This window comes from Pelecanus crispus, chromosome 3, assembly GCF_030463565.1.
Source record: "Pelecanus crispus isolate bPelCri1 chromosome 3, bPelCri1.pri, whole genome shotgun sequence".
Classification (NCBI taxonomy): Eukaryota; Metazoa; Chordata; class Aves; order Pelecaniformes; family Pelecanidae; genus Pelecanus; species Pelecanus crispus.
In genome coordinates this window covers 94,633,997-94,660,688 of record NC_134645.1, presented here as the reverse complement: position 1 = coordinate 94,660,688, position 26,692 = coordinate 94,633,997, and the positions used below count along the sequence as shown (strand labels likewise).

Sequence of the window (26,692 nt, the reverse complement as noted above, 5' to 3'; positions counted from 1 at the left end):
GACGGTGTCAAAGGCTTTGCTGAAGTCCAGGTAGATGACATCCACAGCCTTTCCCTCATCCACCAGGCGGGTCACCAGGTCATAGAAGGAGATCAGGTTGGTCAAGCAGGACCTGCCTTTCATGAACCCATGCTGGCTGGGCCTGATCCCCTGGGTGACCTGCACTTGCCTGTGGAGTTCACTCAAGATGAACCTCTCCATAATCTTTCCTGGTACTGAGGTCAGGCTGACAGGCCTGTAGTTCTCCGGGTCCTCCTTCCGGCCCTTTTTTGTAGATGGGCGTCACATTGGCAAGCCTCCAGTCATCAGGGACCTCCCCTGTTGACAAGGTCTGCTGATAGATGATGGAGAGTAGCTTGGTAAGCTCCTCTACCAGCTCCCTCACTACTCTCGGGTGGATCCCATCTGGCCCCATAGACTTGTGAGCATCCAGGTGGCATAGCAGGTCATTAACTGCTTCCTCCTGGACTATGAGGGCTCCATTCTGGTCCCCGTCCCTGTCTTCCAGCTCAGAGGGCTGAGTACCCTGGGGTTGACCCGTCTGACTATTAAACACAGAGGCAAAGAAGGCGTTAAGCACCTCAGGCTTTTCCTTGTCCTTGGTGACAATGTTCCCCCCCACATCCAGCAAAGGATGGAGATCCTCCTTGGCTCTCCTTTTATTGTTGATGTACTTACAAAAACATTATTATCTTTTACAACATTGGCCAGATTGAGTTCTAGCTGGGTTTTTGCTTTTCTAATTTCCTCCCTGCATGATCTAACAAGATCCCTGTACTCTTCCTGAGTTGCCTGCCCCTTCTTCCAAAGGCGGTAGACTCTCCTTTTTTCCCTGAGCCCCCGCAAAAGCTCCCTATTCAGCCAGGCCGGTCGTCTTCCCTGCCAGTTGGTCTTACCGTACACGGGGACAGCCCGCTCCTGCGCCCTTAAGACTTCCTTCAAATTCTGCAGGGGATAAGTCTCGCCCTGGGAAAACCACCTGCCTGATCATGGTGTCTCCCCTGCCTTGCTAAAAATATTGTCCCCATCTTTCCTATAGGCCCCCTTTAAGTACCGAAAGGCCGCAATAAGGTGTCCCTTGCAGCCTTCTCTTCTCCAGGCTGAACAACCCCAACTCTCTCTAATACCTGCAGGTCACTCTATTAATTGTTTTTATCCTTCCGGGCCATCTGCTGGGGTAGAATGTGGGGATTTCAGACATTTGTTCAGTATTTCTCAACGCCGGGGTGGCAATAGAAAAATCCGAGTGGAAGAAAAGAAGAAAAAAACCCCAAACCAACAAACGTTTAAGGGGAAAGGTGAAGACGTTCGTTTCAGCACCGAGGCCCAGCCGTGCGCTCCCCCACGGGCCCAACGCCGGCCCGGCCCCGCCGCCGAGCTACCGCGCAGGCGCGGCCCCCCAGGCCCCGCCCCCTGGCGGCGTGCCTCCCGCGCACGCGCAGGAAACCCTTCCTCTCCGCCCTCCCCTCCCACCCCTCCACCCACCGCAAGGCGGCTTCTGATTGGCCCGGCCTCCACGCACTGCTGGCCAGTCAGGAAGCCCGCCCAGGACCCCGCCTCTTTAGAACGCGCGGCGGCCGCGGCGGCCCCTGACAGCGGCGGCGATGGCGGCGGCGGGGCTGGCGCTGCGCGGGGCGCTCCCCTCCGGGGCGGTGGTGGCGGTGGGCTGGGGCCGCCGCCGCGGCGGCGGGCTCTGGAGCCGCCTGCCCCCGCTGCCGGCCTCGCCACGCCGCTCCGCCGCACACTTCGCTTTCCAGCCGGACCCGGCGCCCAGCGCGTACGGTGAGAGCGGGGCCGGGCCGGGGTCCACCCCGCGGGCCGGGCCTGCCCTCGCTCTGCTGCCGGGTCCGCCCCGCCGCCGCCGCCTTCTCGGGGGAGGCCCCCGCCCGGCCGGGGTGGGGCGGAGGGGGGAGAGGGAGGAAGGAAGAAGGGTGGGCGCTTCCCGCCTCCGCCCCCTCGGGCCGCCCTGCCCCGCCGAGGCGGTGGCCGCGGCAGCGAGGCGTCCCTGGGGGCGGGGGGCGAGAGCCCGGGCAGCGGCGGCGGCCTGCGCCTGGGTGCCTTTCCCCCGCTGTGTCCGCCGCGCTTCCACCCGCGGGTATTCCGCGACAAAGTTGGGCTGTGGGTGGGAAGCCCCCCCCCCCCCCCGCCCCGCCGTGGGCCGCTGGCGCCTCAGGCCTCTTGGGCGCCTCAGCGGTAGCGCTCGGCGGGGCTCGGCGGAGGGTGCTCGGGCGGGCGGTGCAGTGGTGGCACTAGGCCCACCCGTCAGCTGCTCTGCCCTGCGAGCCCTGCCCCTGCCCTCTCCCGTTTGAGTGCCGAAGCTTCTGGGAATAACTTAACGGCTTAACACGCATCCCTGTTTATTTTTATTGCGTGCTTAAGTCCTGAATGTGGTAATAAACCTGTGATTAATAAAGACTGCTGTCTAGTGAAAGGTTTGAGGTGACCCTCGTGATGACACAATGGAGAGTAAACACAGATGAGCTGGAAATGAACAGCTCGGGATGAGAGCTGGTGTTCTGGCATCGTTTCTGAGATGCATCCCTGCGAATGGCTAGCACTGCGTTCTGGAAGAAGCCTGCCAGCTGCAGAAGAGCCATTTCTCTCATGTGAACTGCGCTGTCTTCTAGAAAGGTGTTACTTAGCTGGATAACTTGGTGTTCCAGCTTGGTCATTAAGTCTGAGAAAACTCTCGGCCGTTTCTGGTAGTCATGGGCAGGTATAGGCACCCAAGGTGTCGCAGAGCTTGTGTGCTGCAGGTCCCTGCTTGAGACCGTAGTGAAGAAGCTCTAGTGGGGCAGGCCAGTTTTTGTTGTCATTTATTAATAGAAAACCACTTCCCTTTGATTTAAAATACACTCTGGAATTCTGTGACAAATAGTGAAAGTAAAATAAAGTTATGCCAATACCCATCCTGATATTGTTAAGATAATGCTTCTCCAACTCCATGGTTCGAATCTGAAGGGCACAATTAGTTTCTCCTTTCCTGCGAGGGCTGATGCAGAGGCCTTATAATATTATAAGCAAGAGCAGCAGGTCAGAACAGTCAGTGTGAGGAGTTGCTAACAGTTGCTTAAATAATAGGCATTTATTTATATCAAATACTGGAAGGATTGTATCCTGTGGGAAAGATAACCTAAATACTAATGTGGATGACTTAGGAAAGAGAGAAACAACTGCTGTTCCCCAGGTTTCCTTCCCTTGAATTTGTAAATGTTGATTATTTGTAGCTTTCCTATAATTTGAACAGTTCCCATAACATTTTTTTTTACGGTTTCCCCTTCTTAAAGGGCCATGTAAAATGTAACAAGTTCAGCTATCAAGCACAGGAATGTGCAGAAACACAGCTACTCAGCTCTGGTGTAACATGACATGAGTCTTTATCAAAAAATGCTAATGTTAATTAATAATTTAGGAGGAAGGGAAGCTGAATTGAGAGATACTGTAGTTATTGGAAACATAATGTAGTTCTCCTTTCTGATTTCTAACACCTGTTCTCATATTTGTCTGGGATCTTCACCTAACCATCACTTTTTTTTTTTTTTTTTTTTTTTTTTTTAATACATGTTGTCTGTGCTGGTAGGTAGTATTCTTCTGGGCTGTGGCTCCTAGTGATGACTTAGAGGTTTTGCCGGTTAAAGAGCTATAAAATGTCAGCCAGGCAATTCACTCAGTTTCTGATAAGGCATTATTTTATTTGCTTGGAGAATCTGAGTTGGTCACAGTAGTGGGGACTAGCCTATTGTTTTGTTCCATCTTTGCTTTCAGGCCTGCTTGTTTTTCCTTGCAGTGCTGGAATGAGGAAGGGCACTCAGGTAGCCTTTCTTGGTTTTGAAGGTTTTATTTCAATCTGTGCTGCAGAAGATTTTAATTACAGCAGTCTGGTGCATTTGCTTTATCCATTTTAAGCATAGCTGTTCAGCATCAAGTTTTCTTTGGGGTGTGGATTTGATGCTTCTGACACTTTCTAACTGCAGTCCAGAGAGTGGGCCGGTGGTCTGGAAAAAGTCTGATAATAATAAGCATCTCTAAACAGGAAAGGCTGGAGCTTTAAAAAAAAAAAAAATAAAGAATGATGAAGTAAGCTTAAAGAGATATGGTGAATCTTAGCAGAAAGGATCCCATTCCTCAGAACAATAATGTTTTACTATGGTTTCTTCCTTTGAAAACCTGTTGTATTAGTCATTGTTCTTAGTATTTGACTAAGCATTATTGCAAAGCTGTATTTGCTCTAGCTAAGAGCATAGTTTTTGAAAAAAGGTTGAATGCAGGGTAGTAGAATTATAGTCCTTGGGACTGCAAAGTATACCATGCTCAATCCCATCTATCCCATAATTTAAGTTTACTCAGCAAATGAATGAGTCTTGGGTACTTCTAACAGGGGTCTTTTTTATGCCTGTTAATTAAGTTTTTAGTCATGTTTTGCGTCAGTGTTTTCTAATGTACTTTGTGTTTTGAAGTAAATTAAATGGCTAAATAATCACTTTCACACAGGGCAAACTCAGAAGATGAATCTCTTCCAATCCATAACAAGTGCCTTGGACAATGTTTTAGCCAAAGATCCAACTGCAGGTATTCTATACTTATTAGTGTGTTTTGCTTTGTATAAGTTGCATTTTGTTTAGCCTATTTGTGTACAATATTAAATGCATTTCTTGTGGCCTTTAAAGTTTTCTAATAAGTTATTTCTACTCTTTCATCTCAACCAAAACTTAAAAGTGTATTGTGTTAACAGATTATTAATGGATTATGTGATCTAAGATGCAGTTGTGTCTTCTGTATTAGTTGGGTGTATTTCTCTTGAAAATTGGGACAGAAAGGTACATTGCTTAACGTGCTTCTGGTATAACTGATGTGAACTGTACTTAAGGGCAGCTTGAGTGCCACCAGTAAGTAAAAGAGATTTTAAAATGTAAATCTTAGTTTTTAATTCCTTCAACACTCTGTGCTCAAAAAGTGGTATTTTTTAGAGACTACATATTCCTTGCTCTGTCTGTTCTCCCTTCTCTCTTTTCCTGCCCTCCAAAATTCCTTTCCAGCTTTACTGATTTCCGTTCATCGTTGTGCATAGGCGATGTAAGGTTTTTCTAGGCATTTGCAGTCTGGATAACAGACAACTTTGAAGAAGCTAGTTCATCATAGCTTGATTTTAAAAGGGTTATCCTAAACTCCTTTGCACAAAACTATTTATTCCACTTTTAATTCTTACACATAACAGGAGGTCTGTTGCTTCTGTTGTTGTAACAAAGGTGTGATGATGGCCAGATATCTGAAAGAGATGTTTGATGTCATGAACACAGCTGAAAAAGCTGTATGATCTTGTGTAATTTTGGTTTTTCTTTTTAGTGTGTTAGTAGCTCTTTTTGGCACTGCTTGAACCACTGCTCAACCTGAAGTCTGACTAATCATCTAATCTGTTAGGACAAATTCCATATTGTCTGTCCAGTACTATGCCTGTATACGTTCCCTCTCAATCTACAGCTGTGTTATAATCACCTTTATTAAATTAAACTTAGACAACTGAGGGTAAATTAGTGCCAAGATCAGATTTCAGTACCGTTTCTGTAGAATCAGACATATAAAAGTGAGTGTTAGTCTATCAGGAATGTAAACTCGTATATAATCTCCAGCCTTTTAGTTGCTCTAAGGCTCCAGTCTTGCTCCTCAGCTTTGTGGGGCCGGATCTTTGCAAAACCCTTTGCAAGACTGTTGGAGTTCTACAGTCCAGACGTGTGAGTTGTCAGTATCACCCTACTTATTGAATTAATTAGTACTTCTTGCAATAGAAAACATGTTGTTCATATGTTTTCAGTTGTATGGGAATTGAGCAACTGTTGTTTAAGTAGTGGAAATCCTCATACTTGTGTTGGTGAGAATTAGAATCTGTCCAGGAAAATATTTTCAGTGGCTGAACAGAATGAGTAAATCCACGCAAGTTTGCTGATACCAGCATTAAATGGGATTTTTTTTTAATGCCAATTTGGCTCAGAAGTGAGTAGCCATATGGTAATGGAAAGGCCTTACAAAGATTTTTAAGTACATAAAAAAGCAAACAAATTAATATTAAAAATGAATTAGAGATGATCTGGGGACATACTTCAATCATATACTCCATGACTGCATTGGTTTTACATCATTATACAAGCTATTTTTCTTTAAGTGGTGTCTTTGATATGATTGTCAGAAGTATGTTAATCCCTTTTAGTGCTTCCAGTCAGAAATGTATTTTATTTAAATAAAAATAATATTTGACAGGCAAGAAAGCTAACTCATTATTTTGTGTCCTTTAGATTATGGAGAGTATTGAGGAATTTGGGAATTATCAGAACTGACCCCAGTTCATGCAAGCTGCTATTGGTGGTACTGCTGCACATCTCTTACATGCTCAAAAAAAGTTGAAATGGGCAATACTTATTTCTGTGAATTAAATAACAAAACTGTTTTAAGAAAAATTAGACATCATCATTCCATGAATTCAAAGAAAAAAAACCCCAGATTAGTTGATATAAAGCTAAATTTTAAAGGCAGTTACTTTTAGTGATAAAACTTTATTGGCTACATCACCCACACTACAAGGATAGTAGTGTTGAATACTGAGAGTTGTCCTGGTTATTAGATACCCATCTTTTCTAGAGGAGTTCCTCTGAAGTCACTCTTCAGGGATATGGCAAGTGTGTTTGGAGAAGGTTTCAAATTTCATGTTGGATTGGTATTTTGAAGAAGACTTCAATTTGACATTTTTCAAAACACTACATTTACTGAAATCTGTGGATGAAGAATGCAAATGGTTACCAGTTGAAGCAGAACACATAAATTCAGCGAGTCTTTAGTGACTGAATGTAATTGTTTCTTGGAATTGCTTTTATTCATTTAGGTTTGGATATTGTGATGCTATAGAATATTTCAGAAAAATAAATAGATGGTTTAATGAAAGCATAGCTGAACCAGTTTCATTAATTCTGTTTTGAGACATAGTTGTGTGGCTGTACTGATTCCTCATTAACCTTGGTTCTTTATTTGTTATAGTTAGGCTGTGCATGAGAAATGCTTAGGTCTAGATAAATCTTGAAGTGAAATCAAATGTTAGGTGCTACTTATGTTAGTGTCTCATATAAAAACCTTTGAAACGCATTCATTAAAAATAAGATGCATTGGAGTAACATTAGCCTCCTTTACTGTTCTTATTTTCCAGTAGTGTTTGGTGAAGATGTGGCCTTTGGTGGAGTCTTCAGGTGTACAGTTGGCTTGCGAGACAAATATGGTAAGTTAACTTTTAAATCTGACATTAATTTCTTTTGTACCCCTCTCTGGTTTGTGGGAGAAGAGAAAAACACGTGAGTGAGAAGCCTTGTAAACGGACTTCTGTTTTCCTTTCTGTTCCTGGAAATAGAAAAAGTTTTGAACGTGTTACCATTTATGTAAGCTTTCAAAGCTTTCAAAACTTGCTGACATAATTTCAGGGGTCTTCTATTTCTTCAACTAGCTCTATCAATATAACTTTTTTTTTAACTGCAATTGGAACAGATATTCATCATCGTGGCCCCATTTAATTACTGTAATCAAATTAAAGCCTCTTAGAACAGCACATGGTGATGCTTTTTGGTCCTATCTGTCAAGAAGCGTGAAGGAATAACACTAAAATGTATTTAAACTCTTTGTTAAATAGAGTATTTTATAGCATGGCCTGGAAAGCCAATATAGAAATGACGTGTTATAGCTATGCTTGTGCTATGTGAAGGCATTCAGAGAAATGGTACAACCTTTGTCTCAGTCTTACAAGTAGCCTTTATCAGTAGATATGAAAAACATCTGCAAAAATATATGAAAAACAAGATGGTACTCAATCATCTCATACCTCAGACAGTGGAGGTGAGTTCAGTGGAACAGGAAAAATAGTTACTTGCAGGAACTTCTTAATTTTTGTTGAAAACTTATTTTTTAAAGTAAGTTTTAAATATGGAATTTTTTAAATCTTTCAGGAGCTTTTAAAAAATTCTTGTGTGATCCATGATTTAAATTGATCTGTATATTGTGTTCATTTTGGGAGAAACTTCGTTCCGCTGTTTCTGGGGGACAGTATCCTACAGCTGATTATCGGTGGCTTTTAAGAAAGGTGGGGGGAAGGAAAAGACTTTCTTTCAGACCGTATGTTGTTGCACAAGCATGTAAGTGTCATGTTCACAGTTCTTGATGGATAGAATTAACCACCTAGTTAGTGATACCTGGTTGGCAAATCTAGAGGACTTTTCAAAGTCCTTCCCTATTCTTCCAATTAAGTTTCCTCTTTGGTTATCTGTGTGGTGTGGTTTCATTAAGTACCCATTTTGTTGTGAGAAGTACTGTTACTGGAATGCTAAAAAAGAATAGGTTTCATGTATGGCATGCTAGGTAGCATGTAGCAGTTTACAGGTGTTGGGAACTAGTTGTGGATACAGTAACCTGATAGCTTTTAATTTGGCAGTTTCTGCCTCCCCCTCTGGGCTATTAAACAGAAGAAGAGGTTATAAAATGTTAAGTTTCAGCAGCTTACTTTCTTCAAGGCACAAAGATGACTGGGACCACTTGCAGCCAGTGATTAAATCTGTTTAATTTTCCTCATCTGGAGGATGACCTCTTTATGGTGAATAAGAGGATAGATTTGATAAGGAAAAACTAAGTAGTGCTCTTGTTTCATGTGATTGTAAAATAAAATGGGTGGGTACATAAGTGCTGGTGAGATCAAATTAATAAGGTCAGAAACTATCTCTTCACATTCATCTAGAGCATTGTAAAGATTGTATGTGCTAGAGGAGAAGTGTGTTAGCTGGAAGAGAAGGAGAAATTTGCTGTTTTCCTACTTAAAAAAACCAAACCAAAACAAGTTTGTCTTACAGATTCATTATAGAAAGATCTTCCTAAGATCCATTTGTCTTGCAGATTCTGAGATTTAGGTCTAGGTGAGAAGTGAACTGAAGATGTTGATAGTGATTGAGAGAGAAGGAGGTGGAGAACGCATGACAGGAAAAAGAAACAATTTCTTTATGATGCTGATGAGGAGCCCATAAGTAAATGAAGGCAATATCTGAAATACAAGTTTGGACAGAAAGAGAAGTCTGAAGATAAAAGGTGAATTTAGGAGTCATTCACATAATGGTAATTCAACTTTGTAAGGCAGATAAGATGACACAGGTAACTTTTGGCTTCTTTCTTCACTAATAGTGAAATCCTGTAGAAAACAGGCAGTGGCTGAAGGGGGAATGGCAAAGATGAACTAGAGGATGTACAGAAAAGATAGTTACAATGCTGAGGAGAACCAGGAAAGACTGAAAGCATAAAAATTGAAGGAATCCAAAATTTCGAGAGGGGTATGGCTGTCTATCAGTGTTGTCTTAGAGATTAAATAGAGATTAAAGTTCTGGATGCAGTGCTTGTTTTACGCAAAGGCAGGAGTCCATGTAAAATAAGGAGGAATTCCAGACAGAATCGATGAACAAGCAACCTCCTGGATCTTAGCTGTACAAGGAAGACTACATACATGTACTGACTCTTCCTTCCCCTTTCCCCTCCTGCATTTACCATCAACATAATAATAGGAGATACAAATGATATAATATGAGGTTGTTTCTGTAAAATATGATGTTGATGTAAAATATGAAGAAATGAATGTGTTTTTCCTCCTCTCCTGGAAGAGGGAAGTTTGGGTTTTTTTTCTCTTGTAGATAATCAAAACCACTAGGTGGCAGTCTATGCCTATAAGAAGTTATTTTGATACCAATTGATAGTTCCTTTTTAAGCACTTTCATAGAGGTCATGATCTAAATATCACCTAATATTATAGTAGGGAGAATTTAGTATATTAATACTTGGTAGTAGTACTATATATATATATTGGTTCCCATCCAGACTGTTACTGAAGTCTCTCTGGAGAGAGAGAGAAGAAATTTGCTTTTAGAATAAATCTGTCATCAAATCTAAAACCTTTTTTTGCCAGGAAAGCCATTTAAGCCTGAATGTAATGTTGTAATATAAACAGAGCTAGAGGCCTATACTAGTAAGTGAAAGAAGTCAACCTCACTGACTTTGTAAGGAAATAAATCCTAATTGATCAGATGAATTTCTGACATGCTACAAAGAATTTTGTTTGAAAATGTTTAATTGAGGAATCATATGTAAACAAGTCAGGATGTGGAAGTTTCTTTTCCATGACAGCTATGACTTGTTCCTATACGTCTTACGTCAGTATCTGAAATAGGTGATTCTAGTTTTCTGGCATTGCTTTGCTGCTCGTGGTCCTTCTATTAGTGTTAGTATGCTTTGCATGAACTGAATGCTTAGAAATCTGTTGCTGTATAATCCTCTGTCCTGAAAATGGGTAGACTCCCTGAAATTTTTATGTGAAGAGTCCCTTTCAGATAAGGGAAGGGAAATAAGTCTTGTTACAGTCTTTTCCTTTGTCCCCTCCCTCTGGTCTTGCACACTGGAAGGTATATTCTTGTTTTATTTCTTGTCTCCTTCCCCATCACCCCCTGCCAGGTTTTTGATTGTCGCTATTTTGCAGAGGTGGTGTAGTCTAACCTGTAGCGTAGCTTTACTGAAGTAATGAATGACTGCTTGTTCCATAGTCCTGCTGTCTGGGCATGTTTCCTGTCTCTAAAGCAAGGGTGTAAACTGCATTATTGATAGCCTGCTTCCTTGACTGCTGTATTTTTGTAGGCTAGGAAATGTGTGCAAACATTTATTTATTAAAAAAGGGAGGTACATTATTATTTCAGTTTTTTGAAGAAAATGCTATCTGAGTGAAATAGCTGTACATTTGTCTGAGTCTGCAGGTGGATTTGAAACAACGATCTTGGAGTGTGAATACATGTGTCCTATTGCTCTGCCTGAAGTGTGAAATAAAGTTGCAGCATGTAAAGATCAGTATCATCCACATGACAAAAATACAGAGGTGAGCAGAGGTAGGGATTAGATGACAGGAGGTAAAGAAATGGAAGGAAAAATCATAGGATAAAGTAAAAATGGAGAAAGTGAACAGAAGTAAAGACTGAGAAACAAGAACAGCAGAAATAATGATTGACAAGGAGGGCTACTTGGAAGAATCCCAGAGCAGTTTTTTTGGGGGGGTGACTCCAAAAAGACCCATCTAGCCTACTGTGGCCAAAAATGAAGTTTTGAGATTATATAAACAGGGGAAATGAAGTATATATGATACTTTTCTCGAATGGTCTCTCTGCCATCCTCCAAACACTTACAACTTGAGGGCTTTCTTATCTAGAAGTGCCTCTGTGTAGTCATCAGCCTCAGTAGAGATTTATCTTTAATACCGTTCTGGTCTACACTTGAAGGGAGGCTCTAATGTGCAGTTACTGCCATGTCGAAAGTCTGTCCTTAGTGAGGGTAAGAATCAAGAGCCTTCTGACTATTTGAAAGCCTGACATTCTGAGAATGTGGAATAGGATCAGTCCTTGCTCAGAACTCTGAGAATCCAACAGAAGTAACATTGGCTTGGCTGGTCTTTCCCCATAGCAGTGCTTTGGGGAGACTGAGTTTTTCTGGTTTGTGTGTTCACTTCTATAGATGAGGTTTGGCTAGGTGGTAGAAACCAAACCCGGAAGAATTGGAAGAACTGAATAAATTTAAAAAGTGGCATCTTAGATCGAATTATTGCCCATGTTTGTTGTCATCTCAAAAAGTAATATACATTTTCAGTAATTCATGTCTCTGTGCTAACAAATATTTATGTACAGGCTTTCCAATACTACAGCAGTTTGTAGGTCTTATCAGTTACATGCAAATGTCTCACACTGATGCATGCATTTGTATGTCTGTGTTTGGATAGTATGTTTCAGTGAAGTTATGTTTCACTCAAAAGCTGGGAAGTCATTATGCTTGCCAGAAAGTTTGCAATATAGGAAGGAAAGTTCACCTAGTACGGAAACATTAAAGACCAGAATTTACTTTTTCTTGTTGCTAAGATTTCATGCAAGTTTGGATAGCCAGGGAACTAGCTGTTTCCCTTTAGAACAGGAGTAGTGTTTGAGCCTTATGGCTCTTTAACTAAGCAGATTGCAGTTCATTTTAGGGACTGCTTTCCCCAGTATATGTGGTGTCTAATTAAGCTCATTAGAGCTTTTCATGTTCTTGTTAATGTATCTGAAAAAAAAGAGTAAAAAAAAAGTTTTGAGTGTAGTCCTCTGAAAGTAGTCTTGAATTATCCATATAGCAGAGGTTAAGGGAGTTGAAAGAAAGACAGTCAGCTGGTGAAAATTTGAAAAATCCCTTTCTCCTGTTGACCAACTTGCAGAGGGTCACAGTGGCTTCGGGAGCTAGCGGGTTAAGTGCAATCATGTTTGATCAATGCTTGAATGAAAGAAGGATCTTGGAAAGAGAAAATATGTTTCTGGAGTTGCGTGAGGCAAGAAAGGAGCATTAGACCAGTGCCTGTAAGACAGAACTTTTTGTGAATGGTGAATTTGGGTAGGAGAAAGAGGTAGTTATTGGACTGGAAAGAGGTTCTGTTTAATTAGAGGAATGAGAGCTTGCTTATAGGGAGTGCTCTCACACATTAGAATAAAAATGGAAGTATTGGTGATCACTGACCTCTAGAGAATAAGGTAATTCCAATGTGATGGCCTGAAAACAGGTAGCTAGTGGAATTCTGAAACAAATAACGTAAAACACCTTCACATATAAATAAATTCAGTGTTAAGCAAGTTAGTGTTGAATTATAGAAATGATAGGCACTGTTGCTAAAGGTTTTAAAGCTCCAGAAGTTGCATGAGGCAAATCGTGCTGGAGGATTTTAAAAGTTCAAAGAATCACTTCTGTGATACTGTGATGTTTTTGGAAGATGTCTTTAAAGAAATTAGCAGGGTGTCTAGTAGTATTGTCAGTCATCTGCAAAGACAGCTATGAGTTGGGTATGGATGCAGTGAATCCATGTGTCAGTACCCAAACATAAATAGATTTTTAATATGAAATTGGGAAAAAAAAATGATCCTTAGTAAGGGAAGTTTTAGTTTAAATATTATGTACGTAGGACTCATCTTGGCAAAAGCACCATTTAAAAGCTGGATCTGATATATGTAAGTAGTTCAGGCTTCTTCCAGGTTCCATATCAATTCTAGCAGGTAATTCATGCTGCCTATTCAAAACTAACTATGATAACAGAATCATTTAGGTTGGAAAAGACCCTTAAGATCATCGAGTCCAACCATTAACCTAACACTACCAAGTCCACCACTAAACCATGTCCCTAAGTGGCACACCTACATGGCTTTTAAATACCCCCAGGGATGGTGACTCAATCACTTCCTTGGGCAGCCTCTTCCAATGCTTGACAACCCTTTTGGTGAATAAATTTTCCTAATATCCAATCTAAACCTCCCCTGGTGCAGCTTGAGCCCATTTCCTCTCGCCCTATTGCTAACTACTTGGGAGAAGAGCCCAACACCCACCTCACTACAACCTCCTTTCAGGTAGTTGTAGAGAGCGATAAGGTCTCCCCTCAGCCTCCTCTTCTCTAGGCTAAACAATTCCAGTTCCCTCAGCTGCTTCTCACAAGACTTGTTCTCTAGACCCTTCACCAGCTTCATTGCCCTTCTCTGGACACTCTCCAGCACCTCAATGTCTTTCTTGTAGTGAGGGGCCCAAAACTGGACACAGTATTTGAGGTGCGGCCTCACCAGCGCTGAGTACATGGGGAATGATCACCTCCCTGCTCCTGCTGGCCACACTATTCCTGATACAGGCCAGGATGCTGTTGGCCTTCTTGGCCAGCTGGGCACACTGCTGGCTCATGTTCAGCCAGCTGTCGACCAACACCCCCAGGTCCTTTTCTGCCGGGCATCTTTCCAGCCCCTCTTCCCCAAGCCTGTAGCGTTGCATGGGGTTGTTGTGACGCAAGTGTAGGACCCGGCACTTGGCCTTGTTGGACCTCATACAGCTGGCCTCAGCCCATTGATGCAGACTGTCCAGATCCCTCTGCAGGGCCATCCTACCCTCGAGCAGATCAACACTCCCACCCAACTTGGTGTTGTCTCCAAACTTACTGAGGATGCGCTCAATCTTCTATCACACAGCAGCCTGCATTTCTCTTTCATGGCATGTCTTTCTGTTTGCCACCAAGGGAGTCTGGGTGACTGCTTAAGTTAGATTCCTAATATTTGGATGCCTGATTAGATTACCTTCTAAGTTTTTGAGCTATTGTAAATTATTTTTGGACTGAAACAGTAGTGTAAATGAGGGGCTTTTTTACTTTTTAGTAGGGAATTTTTGAATAATGCCATTTTAGTTCACTCTACAACTATTTGGAAATATGGCTAGAATGTGAATACTTTGAATGGGAATTTTTATTTCAAAGATTCTCTCAGTTCCTGGAGGGTGCCACTGTGGTGTCCCCCAGCAGAAATGGGTGCTTGCCCAGGGTAGAAGAGACTTGGCCTCCGTTCTGTCCCTCAGGAGTTCTTAACTTACCCCCAAAAGAGTTGACTGAGATATCAAAGCTGATGTCTGTGGAGATGCAGCAGAAATGGTTTTGTGAGCAGTTGTTCCTTTGAAATGTTTTGGAGTGAATTTGTCTTGTGCTCATGTGATTAATTTGTCACTGTTTGGGATCCTCTGTGAGATAGCATGGTGAACAAGAGGAATATGGGTTTCTTCCTTTCTGGATTAATGTCCCATCACCAGTTGGAGGGTCTTTGACTCATGGCTTTTATTTTTGTCTGTTCTGGTTTCTTTTAGCTGTTCTGTTTGGTCTGTGTTATTGCTGTCCTCCGCTTTTTGCTTGTCAGTGCTTACAGAGATGTACTGCCCACAGCAGCTTGTGGTACTCTCACATAAAGTCAATTAGAACAAAATGCTTTTCATAAGGTTTCTGTGTAACATTGCTCATATGTTCTGGAGTGATGTTTGCTGCCTTTATTAGCAGTGTGGTGTTGACTGTCAGTTTGTGGCATGCTTTAGTCTCTAAGTCCTTTCTATTGTACTGCTGTGCAGCCAGTAATTGCTTCTTTTCCGGATGGGCAACTTGACAAAATGAACAGTAAGAACAACTGTGTGTCACTCCTATATGTAGGATAAAACAAAATCAGTCTCGGATCATTTCCTTTCAGGTAATTCTGAATTGCATACATGGCTAGAGACATTCATACGTGCAGATGGTAGTAAATGAGGAATAAGCAGTTTCTATTTTTTTCTTCCTTACTCAGTTGTCATAGCTAAAATAGATTTCCTCACATGGAATAGAAACGGTGCAATAAGTATGCACATGTAACTTGAAATTTAATTATTTTCTTGCCCCTATTCTGTTCAAACATATAGGCTTGTTTTATAAATAATCCTTTCTATGTTTTATTATTTCGATGCAGCTAGAAGCCTAGATAAAGTTGGTAGGATTTTTTTTCTTCCAAGCCATATTAAAAAAAAAAAAAAAGTGTGAAATGGGTGGGGAACAGATTGTAAACAGTAATTAGTGTCTGTTCAATCAGGCCAGGATATTTGCTTGCAAATTGGAAAATCACAGAAGAAAAGGAAAATCAAGAGAAGAAATAACACTGGTATTGAATCTTGTCAGGGTGGGGGGAGTTGAATCAAAGATTTCCCTTGTGGAAAATTTCAAACACATCAAAAAGCAAGTGACTGAACTGCATATGAAACCACAGTTATAGCAAGAAAATAACATCCTTATGTCAGGATGACCTAGCCACATTAGCAATCAGCTAGATGCTTTAGAAATGATTTTATTTATCACTTCCATATTTGTTTTCCTCTACTTTCTGCCTGCCTTACAGAATTAGATCTCTGAAGCACAGGGTATGTTTTGGGACAGATCAGCTGGCAAAGGTTGTTCTTAGCCTTCAGTGATGGAGATTCCCTGGCTTCCCTACACACACAGTCCCAGTTCAGGATTATTCTTATGGTTTGAAGCTTTTTCTTATTGATCAGTTTTCTCTGGACTCTGGTTGCTGCAACTGAAGGATATGGGCTGTCCAAAGCTGGATACATTACTCTGGGTCTTACTGAGTAAAACCTGGTTGCTTACAGCTTTCTGTTGATACATCTCATGATAATGCTAGCTTGTCTTGCAGCAATAATGTTTATTTCCAATGTGTGATCTACTGCAATCCCGGTTGTTATTCTGTAGACCTTGTGTCTAAGGTGTAAACACCTGTATGAGTTTTCAGGGAACACTTCATTCTCGGTAAATGAGTCATTTGTTTATAGTCTAGTAAAATAATTCAGGATTTTTTTTTTTTTTTTTCTATTTGGCCAGGAGATGGCTGTACCTAGCCATGCCCAAGGGACACTAGCCTTTCTGAAATTGTGGTAGTCATTCTTTGAAGAAAAGTATTTAATTGAGCACAATATTATTTTATGAGCTTGAGTTGTAGAAAACCCCTGAAGGCGAGTTCTGTGCTTAAGTGAAATGCCTGTGGGGGAAAATGTGGGTGAGAAGATAAGGTTGTCCCCAGGTTGTTATTGTGTTTGGTGAAGTTTCTTGGCTAGGGATTGGATATGCTTACAAAAATTGCTTAATGTCCTGATGACTTTTAGTAGCATGAAATAACAGGAGAACCATTTGAAGCTGAAGTAATAGAGGTACATATAGTGTGTTTTTAAAAAAAATTCTAATAATTTGCCTCCAAAATCCATAAAATACTTTAAAATGTTTATATTGCAAAGCTTCTTTGTTAGTGATTTGAGGAAATTGTTTATTGTGGAGACTTCACAGCACGTTACTTATGAGGGAGCAGAGATGGAATGGAGATTCTGGGTCTGTTCTCATGGTGCCAAGCATTACAGTGCAAGGGCAAGAAGTACAAGAACACAGTTTGGATGGGCTGGTTGGGGCCTGTAATGCAGTGTATTAAGGTATTGTGTTCTGCCTCCCCGAAGCTACTAGTGGTTGGGTGTTACTTTGACAGGTGGGGAGACACGCTGTCTCTGTGAGGTTTCTTATCAATAATCCTGGGGTCTTTTGTATGCTTTAAGAACATAGCAATATGCTATTATAGGGAGGAGAAAAACTCAGCCTAAAGTAACATAAGAAATAAGTGTTAGGGGTTTATTTTGTAAACAGATAGATAGAAAATGTTAGCTCGATGCTTCAGAAGCAGGCTGCAAGTTTGTTGGAGAAGCACTGTGCTTCCTCTTTTATGTAGGTGCTGGTCCTTCCTAACATATTGCACCTGGTCGAATGAAGTAGTTCAGAAGTTTTGACATGGTGGACTTAAGCTGAGAGAGGAACATTTTATTCAGAGTTAATAATGACTGTTGTGTATAGATTGAGTAAAACCTAAGTAGTCTGGAGTTTGGTTATCCTTGTTTCTTTGTGGATGGATTTAAGATAATTCTGCAGCTTGCTTGCCTGGTTCTTCCAGAACAGTTTGGCAAGATCTGGATTTTGTTCTGATTTATATAAGTGCCTTTGAACAGTAACATCTGGAGAACGTGTTCCAGACTCATTACACAATAGTACATTTTGTTCATTTTCATCTTAAATAGCCAATTCTTTTCTTAAGATTTACAGTTAGAAAAAAAGAAAAGTTATTTGAGAGCTTGTTACAATGTAATATGTCCTTTTACACTGTTTGTATCTGTGGGATATTGATAGAAATCAGTCTGTGTCAGAGCTAAATAGATTTTATTTTATTTTAGTTTTTATTTTTTTTAATTGTTCTGATAGTGTGCCTGGTGTGAAAATAATATTTTGTTTGGGACTTACTAATATTTATTATGTTTCTTTTTATATGTTGTAAGCCTGTTTGAGGGAAAGATAAGGGATATAGTTTTTAATATAGAACTTGATACTCAGTATGGAGCTTAAGAAAGTTGTTCTAACACGTTTTTAAGATATTTCAAGATACATTGCTGGGCAAAGAAGTGTGTGCTGCTGAACTTCATAAAAATGGAATTTTCCACTTCAGAAAATACTTGCAGTGAAACATTTAAAAGTAATATTTTAGTCATATACTGTCAAGGAGGACAAAACTTTATGCATTAAAGACACAAGATAGAATCGATGAGCGTAACTAGAATTCGCAGTCTGTATTAATACCAGGTCTGCAAGCACAGTTTGTGTACCTTGTTCTAGATGTCGGTCTTTATGCCTTTACTATTCCTTAGGTGGAATTTAGTGATTCTCAATTTCCTTGGTTAGTCCTGTGATCAGTATGCCCTGTGTTTCATTTGTACTCGTCAAGTGGGACTAATTTAGTAACTCCGCTCTTTTTTCTGCCCCTGAGGTTGGTGATAAAAGTGTGGTAATTGTCACCATTTCAGTTTAAGAAGGTGCTTGCAGACATTATTACAGAGAGTAAAACACTCAGAGTTTTCTTGGAGGTAATTTGCTAGAAGCCTAGAAGAGTCAAAAAGGTCAAGACTACCACCCCAGTCCCGTCAATTGTCTAAGCAATTTTGCAGCAGAAGCGCTTTGAGGAGCAGGTTAATCTTAATTTACCTTGATTCAGAGACATTGAGCAGTGACCAGGCTGACATAATAATGCTAGCCGTTTATTTTAAAAGATCTCCTTTCTTCTTAATTTGTACAAACATGAAATCCTCAAAACCTGGCAAGGAGTTTTCACACTTGTATGGAAGCACCAAGTACAGATCAATTTATTGATTTTTCTTGTGTACATGCTTTGCATTATCAAGGGACAGGCATGGTTACAAGTGAGATTCATAAGATGATTTTCATTACCACAGATTACTGGTCATTCAGGACTTTGTTCCTGAGTACTTATTTAGCAGCATTAAATCCTTGCTGTTGTGTTGAGAATAGTTGCTTCACAATTTACAGTAGATCCAGCACGCTTTCAAATTTACTATAAAGTATTCCTACACTGCAGATACTGAGGAGTGTGAGAGACAATGCCTTGTATTTGACACAGTTTTGCTTATTCCTCAGTTTGTCAGCCCAATAGTGTGCCCAGCCTATTACAGCAGAATTTTCATTAACATGTTTTAATACTTAGCTTTGGTAGCTGTTGTGTATTTTTCTGTTAGATCTTCCGTCATGTCATGTGTATTGTGTTTGCATGGCAAGGTTTTGGTAGCGGGGGGGGCTACAGGGGTGGCTTCTGTGAGAAGCTGCTAGAAGCTTCCCCTGTGTCTGACAGAGCCAATGCCAGCCGGCTCCAAGAGGGACCCGCCGCTGGCCAAGGCTGAGCCAATCAGCGACAGTGGTAGCACCTCTGGGATAACGTATTTAAGAAGGGGGGAAAAAAAACCCTGCACAACTGCAGCTGGAGAGAGGAGTGAGAATATGTGAGAGGAACAACCCTGCAGACACCAAGGTCAGTGAAGAAGGAGGGGGAGGAGATGCTCCAGGCGCCAGAGCAGAGATTCCCCTGCAGCCCCTGGTGCAGCCCATGGTGAGGCAGCTGTGCCCCTGCAGCCCAGGGAGGTCCATGGGGGAGCAGATATCCACCTGCAGCCCAGGGAGGACCCCACGCCGGAGCAGGTGGATGTGCCCGAAGGAGGCTGTGACCCCATGGGAAGCCCATGCTGGAGCAGGCTCCTGGCAGGACCCGTGGACCCGTGCAGAGAGGAGCCCACGCTGGAGCAGGTTTGCTGGCAGGACTTGTGACCCCGTGGGGGCCCCACGCTGGAGCAGTCTGCTCCTGAAGGGCTGCACCCTGTGGGAAGGGACCCATGCTGGAGCAGTTCGTGAAGAACTGCAGCCTGTGGGAAGGACCCACGTTGGAGAAGTTCGTGGAGGACTGTCTCCCATGGGAGGGACCCTACACTGGAGCAGGAGAAGAGTGTGAGGAGTCCTCCCCTGAGGAGGAAGGAGCAGCAGAGACAAGGTGTGATGAACTGACCGCAACCCCCATTCCCCATCTCCCTGTGCTGCTGGGGGGAGGAGGTAGAGAAATTGGGAATGAAGTTGAGCCTGGGAAGAAGGGAGAGGTGGTGGGAAGGTGTTTTAAGATTTAGTTTTTATTTCTCATTACCCTACTCTGATTTGATTGGCAATAAATTAAACTGATTTCCCCAAGTCGAGTCTGTTTTGCCTGTGATGGTAATTGGTGAATGATCTCCCCCTGGCCTTATGTTGACCCATGAGCCATTTTCTCTCCCCTTTCCAGCTGAGGGGAGTGATAGAGTGGCTTTGGTGGGCTCTTGGCATCCAGCCAGGATCAACCCACCGCATCATGTAATGTTGCAGATAGTCTGAAAATACATGGAACTGACCTAAGCCACTTAAATAAAGCTGATATATTATCCTTTGGTTATACCCACATATAAGTGTTTGGTAGATGTCAATTTTAGAGTGTGTTTTTGCAAGTGAGCAGTCTGTCATCTGGTATAGCTTCACACATCTAACTTCTGTAGTCAGTTATGCTTTTCTGCAAGTGTGCTTCTCACACAGCAAAATTTTTTGTGGTTGAGCAAGGAATGTTATTAATCATAGCTGGAGGAACACTTGAATGCCTTGGTGCAGTTAGGCATCATGCTTTTTTCCTTTAGGCTGATGCAACTGGGTATATGAGCCAGATGATCAGAAGGAATTCAGTGTGGAGTGGGCTACTTGCATAGTCATCAGTAAAAAGAAATTCTGGTGAGCAAATCTGCCACTTTGATGTGAGCTGCTTATTGAATTTTTTTCTAACAGTATGGAGCTGAATCAGTACTATTTTATCAATGTCATGAAATGCTTCTGTCAGCAGGACAGGTACAGGAATAAAAAGTTTGGGCAGTCAGCATGCAACCCTGCTTGGGGCTGTTAACGAATCATAGAATAATAAGGGTTGGAAGGAAAAGACCTTGAAGGTCATCTGGTCCAAACCAATAGTCAGTTTAGAGCCAGTTCAGGTTGTGGTCTTGTCCAGGTGGGTTTTGAATATGTCCAAGGAAGGAGCTTGTACAACCTCTCTGGGCAGCTTGTTCCAGCATTTGCCTACTGTCATAGTGAGGTTTTTTCCCTCTTATATAATCAGTTTCCCTTTTGCATCATTCTTTCACCTATCACTGTGTACCTGAAAAGAATCTGATCTTCCCCCTACTTATACGACTGCTTGGATGCTTTTTCATCATGGAAGGATTAAATGACATGCAAGTTTACTGGCATTCAAAGCTATGCCAAAGCTTTGCGTTAACCTCCCTTGACCCATTCCATTCCCACTTCTTCCCTGAGAAAGGGAGATAATAGATAATACATTTTAATATTTCTGGTTAATTCTTTAGCTTTTGGTGGGATGCTAGTTTGTCACAAATGACAGGAAATCTGAAGTGGGGGAAAGGGCCAGAAAAGCAAGTTTTCCCTATTTGCTTTAGGAAGGTAGAGCTGTTTATAAAGAAATTTTCCTGCATCCCCCGTCATCCAGAAGGCTATAAGCCTGACAATTGAGTAAATGCTTTGTTATGTTCATGCTGTGAACAACTTTAAGAATTTACGAAGTTTACTAGAAAGCAAGTTTCCTTTCCTTGCAAACCTGCAATTCAGTAACTGTGCAGAAATTGAGGAGGTTGGTCCCCATACATGGTAACATTTTCCTTGTACTTCAGCAGTTCTCCTGACTCTAGGGTCTTTGACAGTGAGGATTAAATGAAAATACAATAAACATGCTTTTCTCCTAAGGGAATATTGGGGGAGTGGAGGTGAAAGTACGGTTTGGATCTATGGAGCTCTTGGGAGAAAAATGCACTGTTTTGAGTAAGAGAATGACATGTTGAGAACACTTTGAGTTAGAACTGCTAGTTCAGATATTCATGTCTATTCAAATGTATGAAGGCCTTGGAATTAGTAACTGAGGGAGACTTAAAACCCTTCAGCTGTTCTTGATTTCCAATATACTTGAAGTACTCTTCAGAAACGTTGGTTATGTCAGTGGAATAAGTGATAAACCTGTGAGGAATTCCTGTTTTTACCAGTTACTTGTGAGAACAAGTGCCCTTTTCTTTGGGCAATACTGTGGTGGTTGGTGCTTCAGAAGGATACATTGTTTTTGTGCAAGTGATTTCTCCCCATCCCCCAGATGAAGCTTAAGACTCCTGTAAGCAAGTGAAACTAAGTAAGAAAGAGTTATCTGTCATTTGGCCTTTATAAAACTTCTGTCTGGAATAAGAAGTGCGGTACTTCGTTGCAGAGTAGAGCGTGATAGTGGATTTTGCAGCAGCAGAAGAGGAAGCAGCTAATTTAGTGTAGTGCATGCAAACCTCCATTCTGACCCTGTTCGCAGGCACTCACTGATTTCTAAAGTATCTTTTTTTTTGACTAATTCATGTAACTTATTGCCATAAAGTGACTTTTTGCCATCACTTTTTCCTTAAATATTCCAATCTGCCGTGGAATTAATTGCTAATTAATCAAAGTTTGAATGAATTTTTTGTTCAAAGTAACTAAATGTTGAACTTCTTTTGAAAGCATAGGCTGTGTATACACAGTGATTTGTGTGTGTATGTGGATGTATGTATTTCTCCTATAACAGACCCAACTCATTGCACTTGACCTGAGTTGCAGTTGGCTGAGTCCTTGAAGCCTGCTGGGGGTGTCTTGGCTCAGTCTGTGCAACTCTTGTAGGATACAGAATTGGGGAAGAACAGGAGAGGAGTAGGTAAAATTCATCATCAGAATTTGTAAGCTACTTTTCATCTTGTGGGTAGGTGAAATGATCTATTTTAACATGGGAAGCTCTGGAAAAAGCAGCTTTTTAAATGGCATGGTGTGCAAGGATTCAAGATTGAGAGGTAAACTGTCTCTGTGTCTGTGAAACTGAAGCCCTCCTTTGGACAAGTAGATTTGAAGTTAGTGTGTTCTCTATGGAGGAACAGTGCCCATTGCAGACCCTTTTTAAAGCTGAAGAGCTGTGACTAGGATATCAAATAGAAGTGGTAGAACAAATTGCTTAAAATTAGTAAGAAATTATTAGAACCATTTCATGTTCAACCAGGAGCTCTGACAGCGCTGAGTATGAATTCACCAAGCTACTTGCTGTGATGCCGGCCTTCTCACATAGTATCAGAGAAATGGAAGATAACAAATGTCACCAACTGTAAAATAGGGCTTGAAAGGAATTGTGGGACCAAGAAAGTCTGAATGCTGGATAGATTGTGTTAAATTATGTTAAGGAATAGAATTAGTAGATTTACGTAGATGTACATCTATGAAAAATCCTAGGTATTCTAGGATTAGAACAGGCCTTTAAAGGCAGGACTGATTTGAGATCAGTCATTTCTATTTGAATTTTCTACACAAAGTCCCCAGTGAGTAGCAAAGAAGCTAATCTGCTGGGACTTCCTTTTCTTTCTGGTCCTCTGTTTCTCCACGTGCATCCGTGATTGTTGCAGTTGAGGACAGGATATATTTCACTTGCTGCACTCTTCTATTTGACTTCTAATGGATGTTTTAAATGGAAGTTAGTGAGACATGGGGACAAATAAAATGCTGCACAGGTATATTGCTGATACTACTCAGTACTGACATCTTTTAAGATTTTTTTTAACGCAAGTGATGTAGAAGTATTTTAAAAACAAACCAAAACACCCTTCTTTGACTAAAGCAGTTCTCCTTAAACCACCCAAATCATCCAACATAGACTCTTACAGAGCGGTGTGAAATTACTCAAGAGTTGGAGCCTTGGGTGGTGTGTTAACATTATAGAAGATTTGATACTGTTTGAATATCTCATTTTTGAAGTTAATTTAAGACAGGAACATGTTTCATTGCAGATACTGAAATCTGAAATACTTTTTTCCTGACAGCTTGGAACAAATAAAGATGAAGCAGGCCAAAACATTAATGCACAATAATCGACTACATATGTCTGTAAACATGTTCTGTTAGGTTGCTATGAAACTCTTTATTCTTGGAGGATGAGAAGATGACTGTAAGACTGCCTTAAAGCTGTTGCCCCTTAGACAGAGGGTCAGTGGTAATTTGAACGTTTGTGGGGTACTTAACTCTTTGTTCCCAAAATCACGAAGACCAATCTTTTTTTTTTTTATTTAAGGAAAAATAGGTCAGGGGAAGATGGAGTAATTGTTTAAAAATTACTTTTAATAAAATACTGCTTTTTCCTTAATGTTTTTAATCTTTTCAGATTTACCTTATTAGGTAACACTTCTAGTGTGTTTATTTACTTGCTTACATGCATCTAATCTTCCTGAGTTATTGGGATGGAGAGATGAGAAGAATCATCCTTTTTTCACATAGCCCCGTTTGCCATATCGCTTCCCTCACTACTTGGAAAAGGACACCAACCTGTTCCGGTGGCTGAAACTAGGGATGTTTATAAAGCTGGGCAGGTTAATTGAAATGGACACCAGCACAGCGTCTTCCTTTGGAGGCTGACGCACCTGGTTTCAGATAATGTAGAGGTACTACTTTCACCTGGAGTGACAAGTCAGCTTGTGGAATTTGTATTAGCTTGTTTTGAGCTGTGTGGCTGACGCAAGTAATAGGAGAAGAGTACATTTTAGGAAATGTTTCTTTATTGGTATGGAAATGAAATATGGAAAGACAAAGTATCTCAGGGTTGTTTGTCTGCTTGAGTCAGATTTCGGCTGAGTGAATGGTTTGCAAAGGATGATATGAATGGCTGTTTATCAAAATTGACTTCCTTTTCACATTTTGAAAAAAATGTGAAAAATAAATGTGAAATAAAATAGATAAAAATACATAAGCCTAATGCCTTTAAATTTTCAGTGTTATAATTTATAATAATAGTTTATATTTGTTTTAGTAATGATTTTCATATTGTGTAAATAAATATGGGAGGTTAAAACCATGCCATACAATTTTTAATGTTTGGGGAGATGAATAAATTTCTTTTATCCTAATGATGTGTGTATCTTTTTGCCTTAAAAGGCTAGATTTTATTAAAAAAACCCAAACAACCCAACTCTTGAAACTCTATCCAAGACTTATTTTCCCATCTAATGAATACTAAAGTGCTTTAGGTTTTGCTTTTAAGAAGGGATCAGTGTTATTGTTGTACATGTACAATCAAACCCATTCCTGAGTAATGAATCTCATTCAATGACAATTACCTGGCTCTTTCTTCACTGTTTTAAACTGTAGTACTTCAGGATTATGTCTTTAGTTCTCAAAGTCCAAATTTGGTGCTTCAAGCTGATCATGTTATAACTGTCATGTATTTCACATTTGCTTTTATTGATTCTCACTTCATATATTTCGTCATACTCCACTGATAGCAGCATGCTGCCTCTAATTTAATATCTCGATAGTATTTCAGGAGTTTTGTTAGGATGTTTTTTATATTCCAAATCATAGAGGGGCAAGCTAGTGTGGTGGATCTAACATGCTTTTAAATTCATTCACCTATCACAAATTGGTATTAAACAATTAATTTTGAAGTTTTTATAAGTTGAAAGCTCATTTTACAGGATTATTCAAATACATTTCAATTTTTGTGTTATGATATAAAATTATTTATAGAACTAATGTATAAAGTGATTTCGGTGTACTGTGAAAAATCTGTTAAATTTTGGTGTATTCTGAAAAATTCGCTAATAAAGAATAAGGTTAGGTAAGCTTAATATGATCTGACTTCTGGGCACTTGTCAATGATCTGGTTTTGTATTCTGCTCATACATTAATCTATGTAGGCTATGTGGTAAAGTTTTAAACCAGGTTTAACTGCATATCAGTAAATCAGTATGTGTTAAAATAGAATAGAAATTCACATGAAGAAACAAAGGTCAACTGAATATTTTTATTTCAATATAATGCTATGTTTTTAAATTTACTGTGAATGTCACCTTCCCTCCCCCAGTCTCTTCTACAGTCTTATTTTTCTGGTGTTTTCTTTGCTGATCACATCCTACATCAAATTATCACGTAGGCAAATTAAATGAAATATATTGATCTGCCAATAGACTTTTAAGAAGTAGGAAAGTGTAATATGTCTTGGTAATGTTAATGCATTTTTAGTTTATTAAAATATGAGCTGTTTTAAATTAAAAATTTAAATGCATCAGTGAAAGAGAAGGGAAATAAGATGTCTAATTCACGGCACCCTAGATTAAATAAAAATGAGGGACATTTGCATTGGTGGTTTATGTTCCTCTTTCCTTGACCATGATGCCTCAGCAGACGGAGTGCACCAGAAGATGCTGTATAGCTTGGGAACCAAGATTACAGCCAACCTTCAGGAATGAGAACAAGTTACACAGTGTACATTCTCTCTAGGTTCAAAAATAATCTTGCATTCTCCTTGTTATAGGAGTTCTATAACATGGCATTATTTTCCTTCTCCATCCTATGGATTAGGTTACTGATCTATTTACTCTGTAGAAATGGGACTAAATAGCCCTGAAAGCCAAAGTTTCTTATTCTGCATGGGAGAAGCATGGTACTGATGTGACTGAAATCTTCCCGTTTTGTCAGCTCTGAAGGGAAAAGATGATTCCGCTGTGAAGCTTTTTGAACTGGTTTTTGTTAATTCTTGGCAGTAAAGCCAAGACACAATTGATGTCTGTCAGAAGTGAGTATAACTTAATTTATGAGGACAATAGAAGCAAGTGACATCTTCTATGGACATCTTCCCCAGTTCTGGGTTTCCCAGAGCATTCTGTCTTTCTGTTACTTGGAATGAAAATCTTTCAGGTCTGAGGCTGTTTTTATATAGTGATATTGCCAGACACATTGGTAGTACTAGTAAAGAAATAATAGAAGTGTGCAGACTAGTAGTGTTACTGCAGCATGCTGGTAAAATAAGTGCCCAGCAAGAATAAATGGCAGCACTAC

At 40.7% G+C, this 26,692-nt stretch overlaps 1 protein-coding gene across 2 annotated transcripts in view; it reads left to right on the top strand.

Annotated features, from left to right (window-relative positions):
• Positions 1 to 1,739: 1,739 nt before the first annotated feature.
• BCKDHB (branched chain keto acid dehydrogenase E1 subunit beta) overlaps positions 1,740 to 26,692 on the top strand; it is a 132,386-nt gene continuing 107,433 nt past the window's right edge. For both annotated transcript variants that reach the window (XM_075707420.1, XM_075707421.1), the window contains exons 1-3: positions 1,740 to 1,782; positions 4,492 to 4,569; positions 7,190 to 7,258. In XM_075707420.1, coding sequence (XP_075563535.1) covers positions 4,506 to 4,569; positions 7,190 to 7,258 — 133 coding nt within the window. In that variant the 5' untranslated portion in view covers positions 1,740 to 1,782; positions 4,492 to 4,505. The remainder of the gene's footprint in view (positions 1,783 to 4,491; positions 4,570 to 7,189; positions 7,259 to 26,692) is intronic.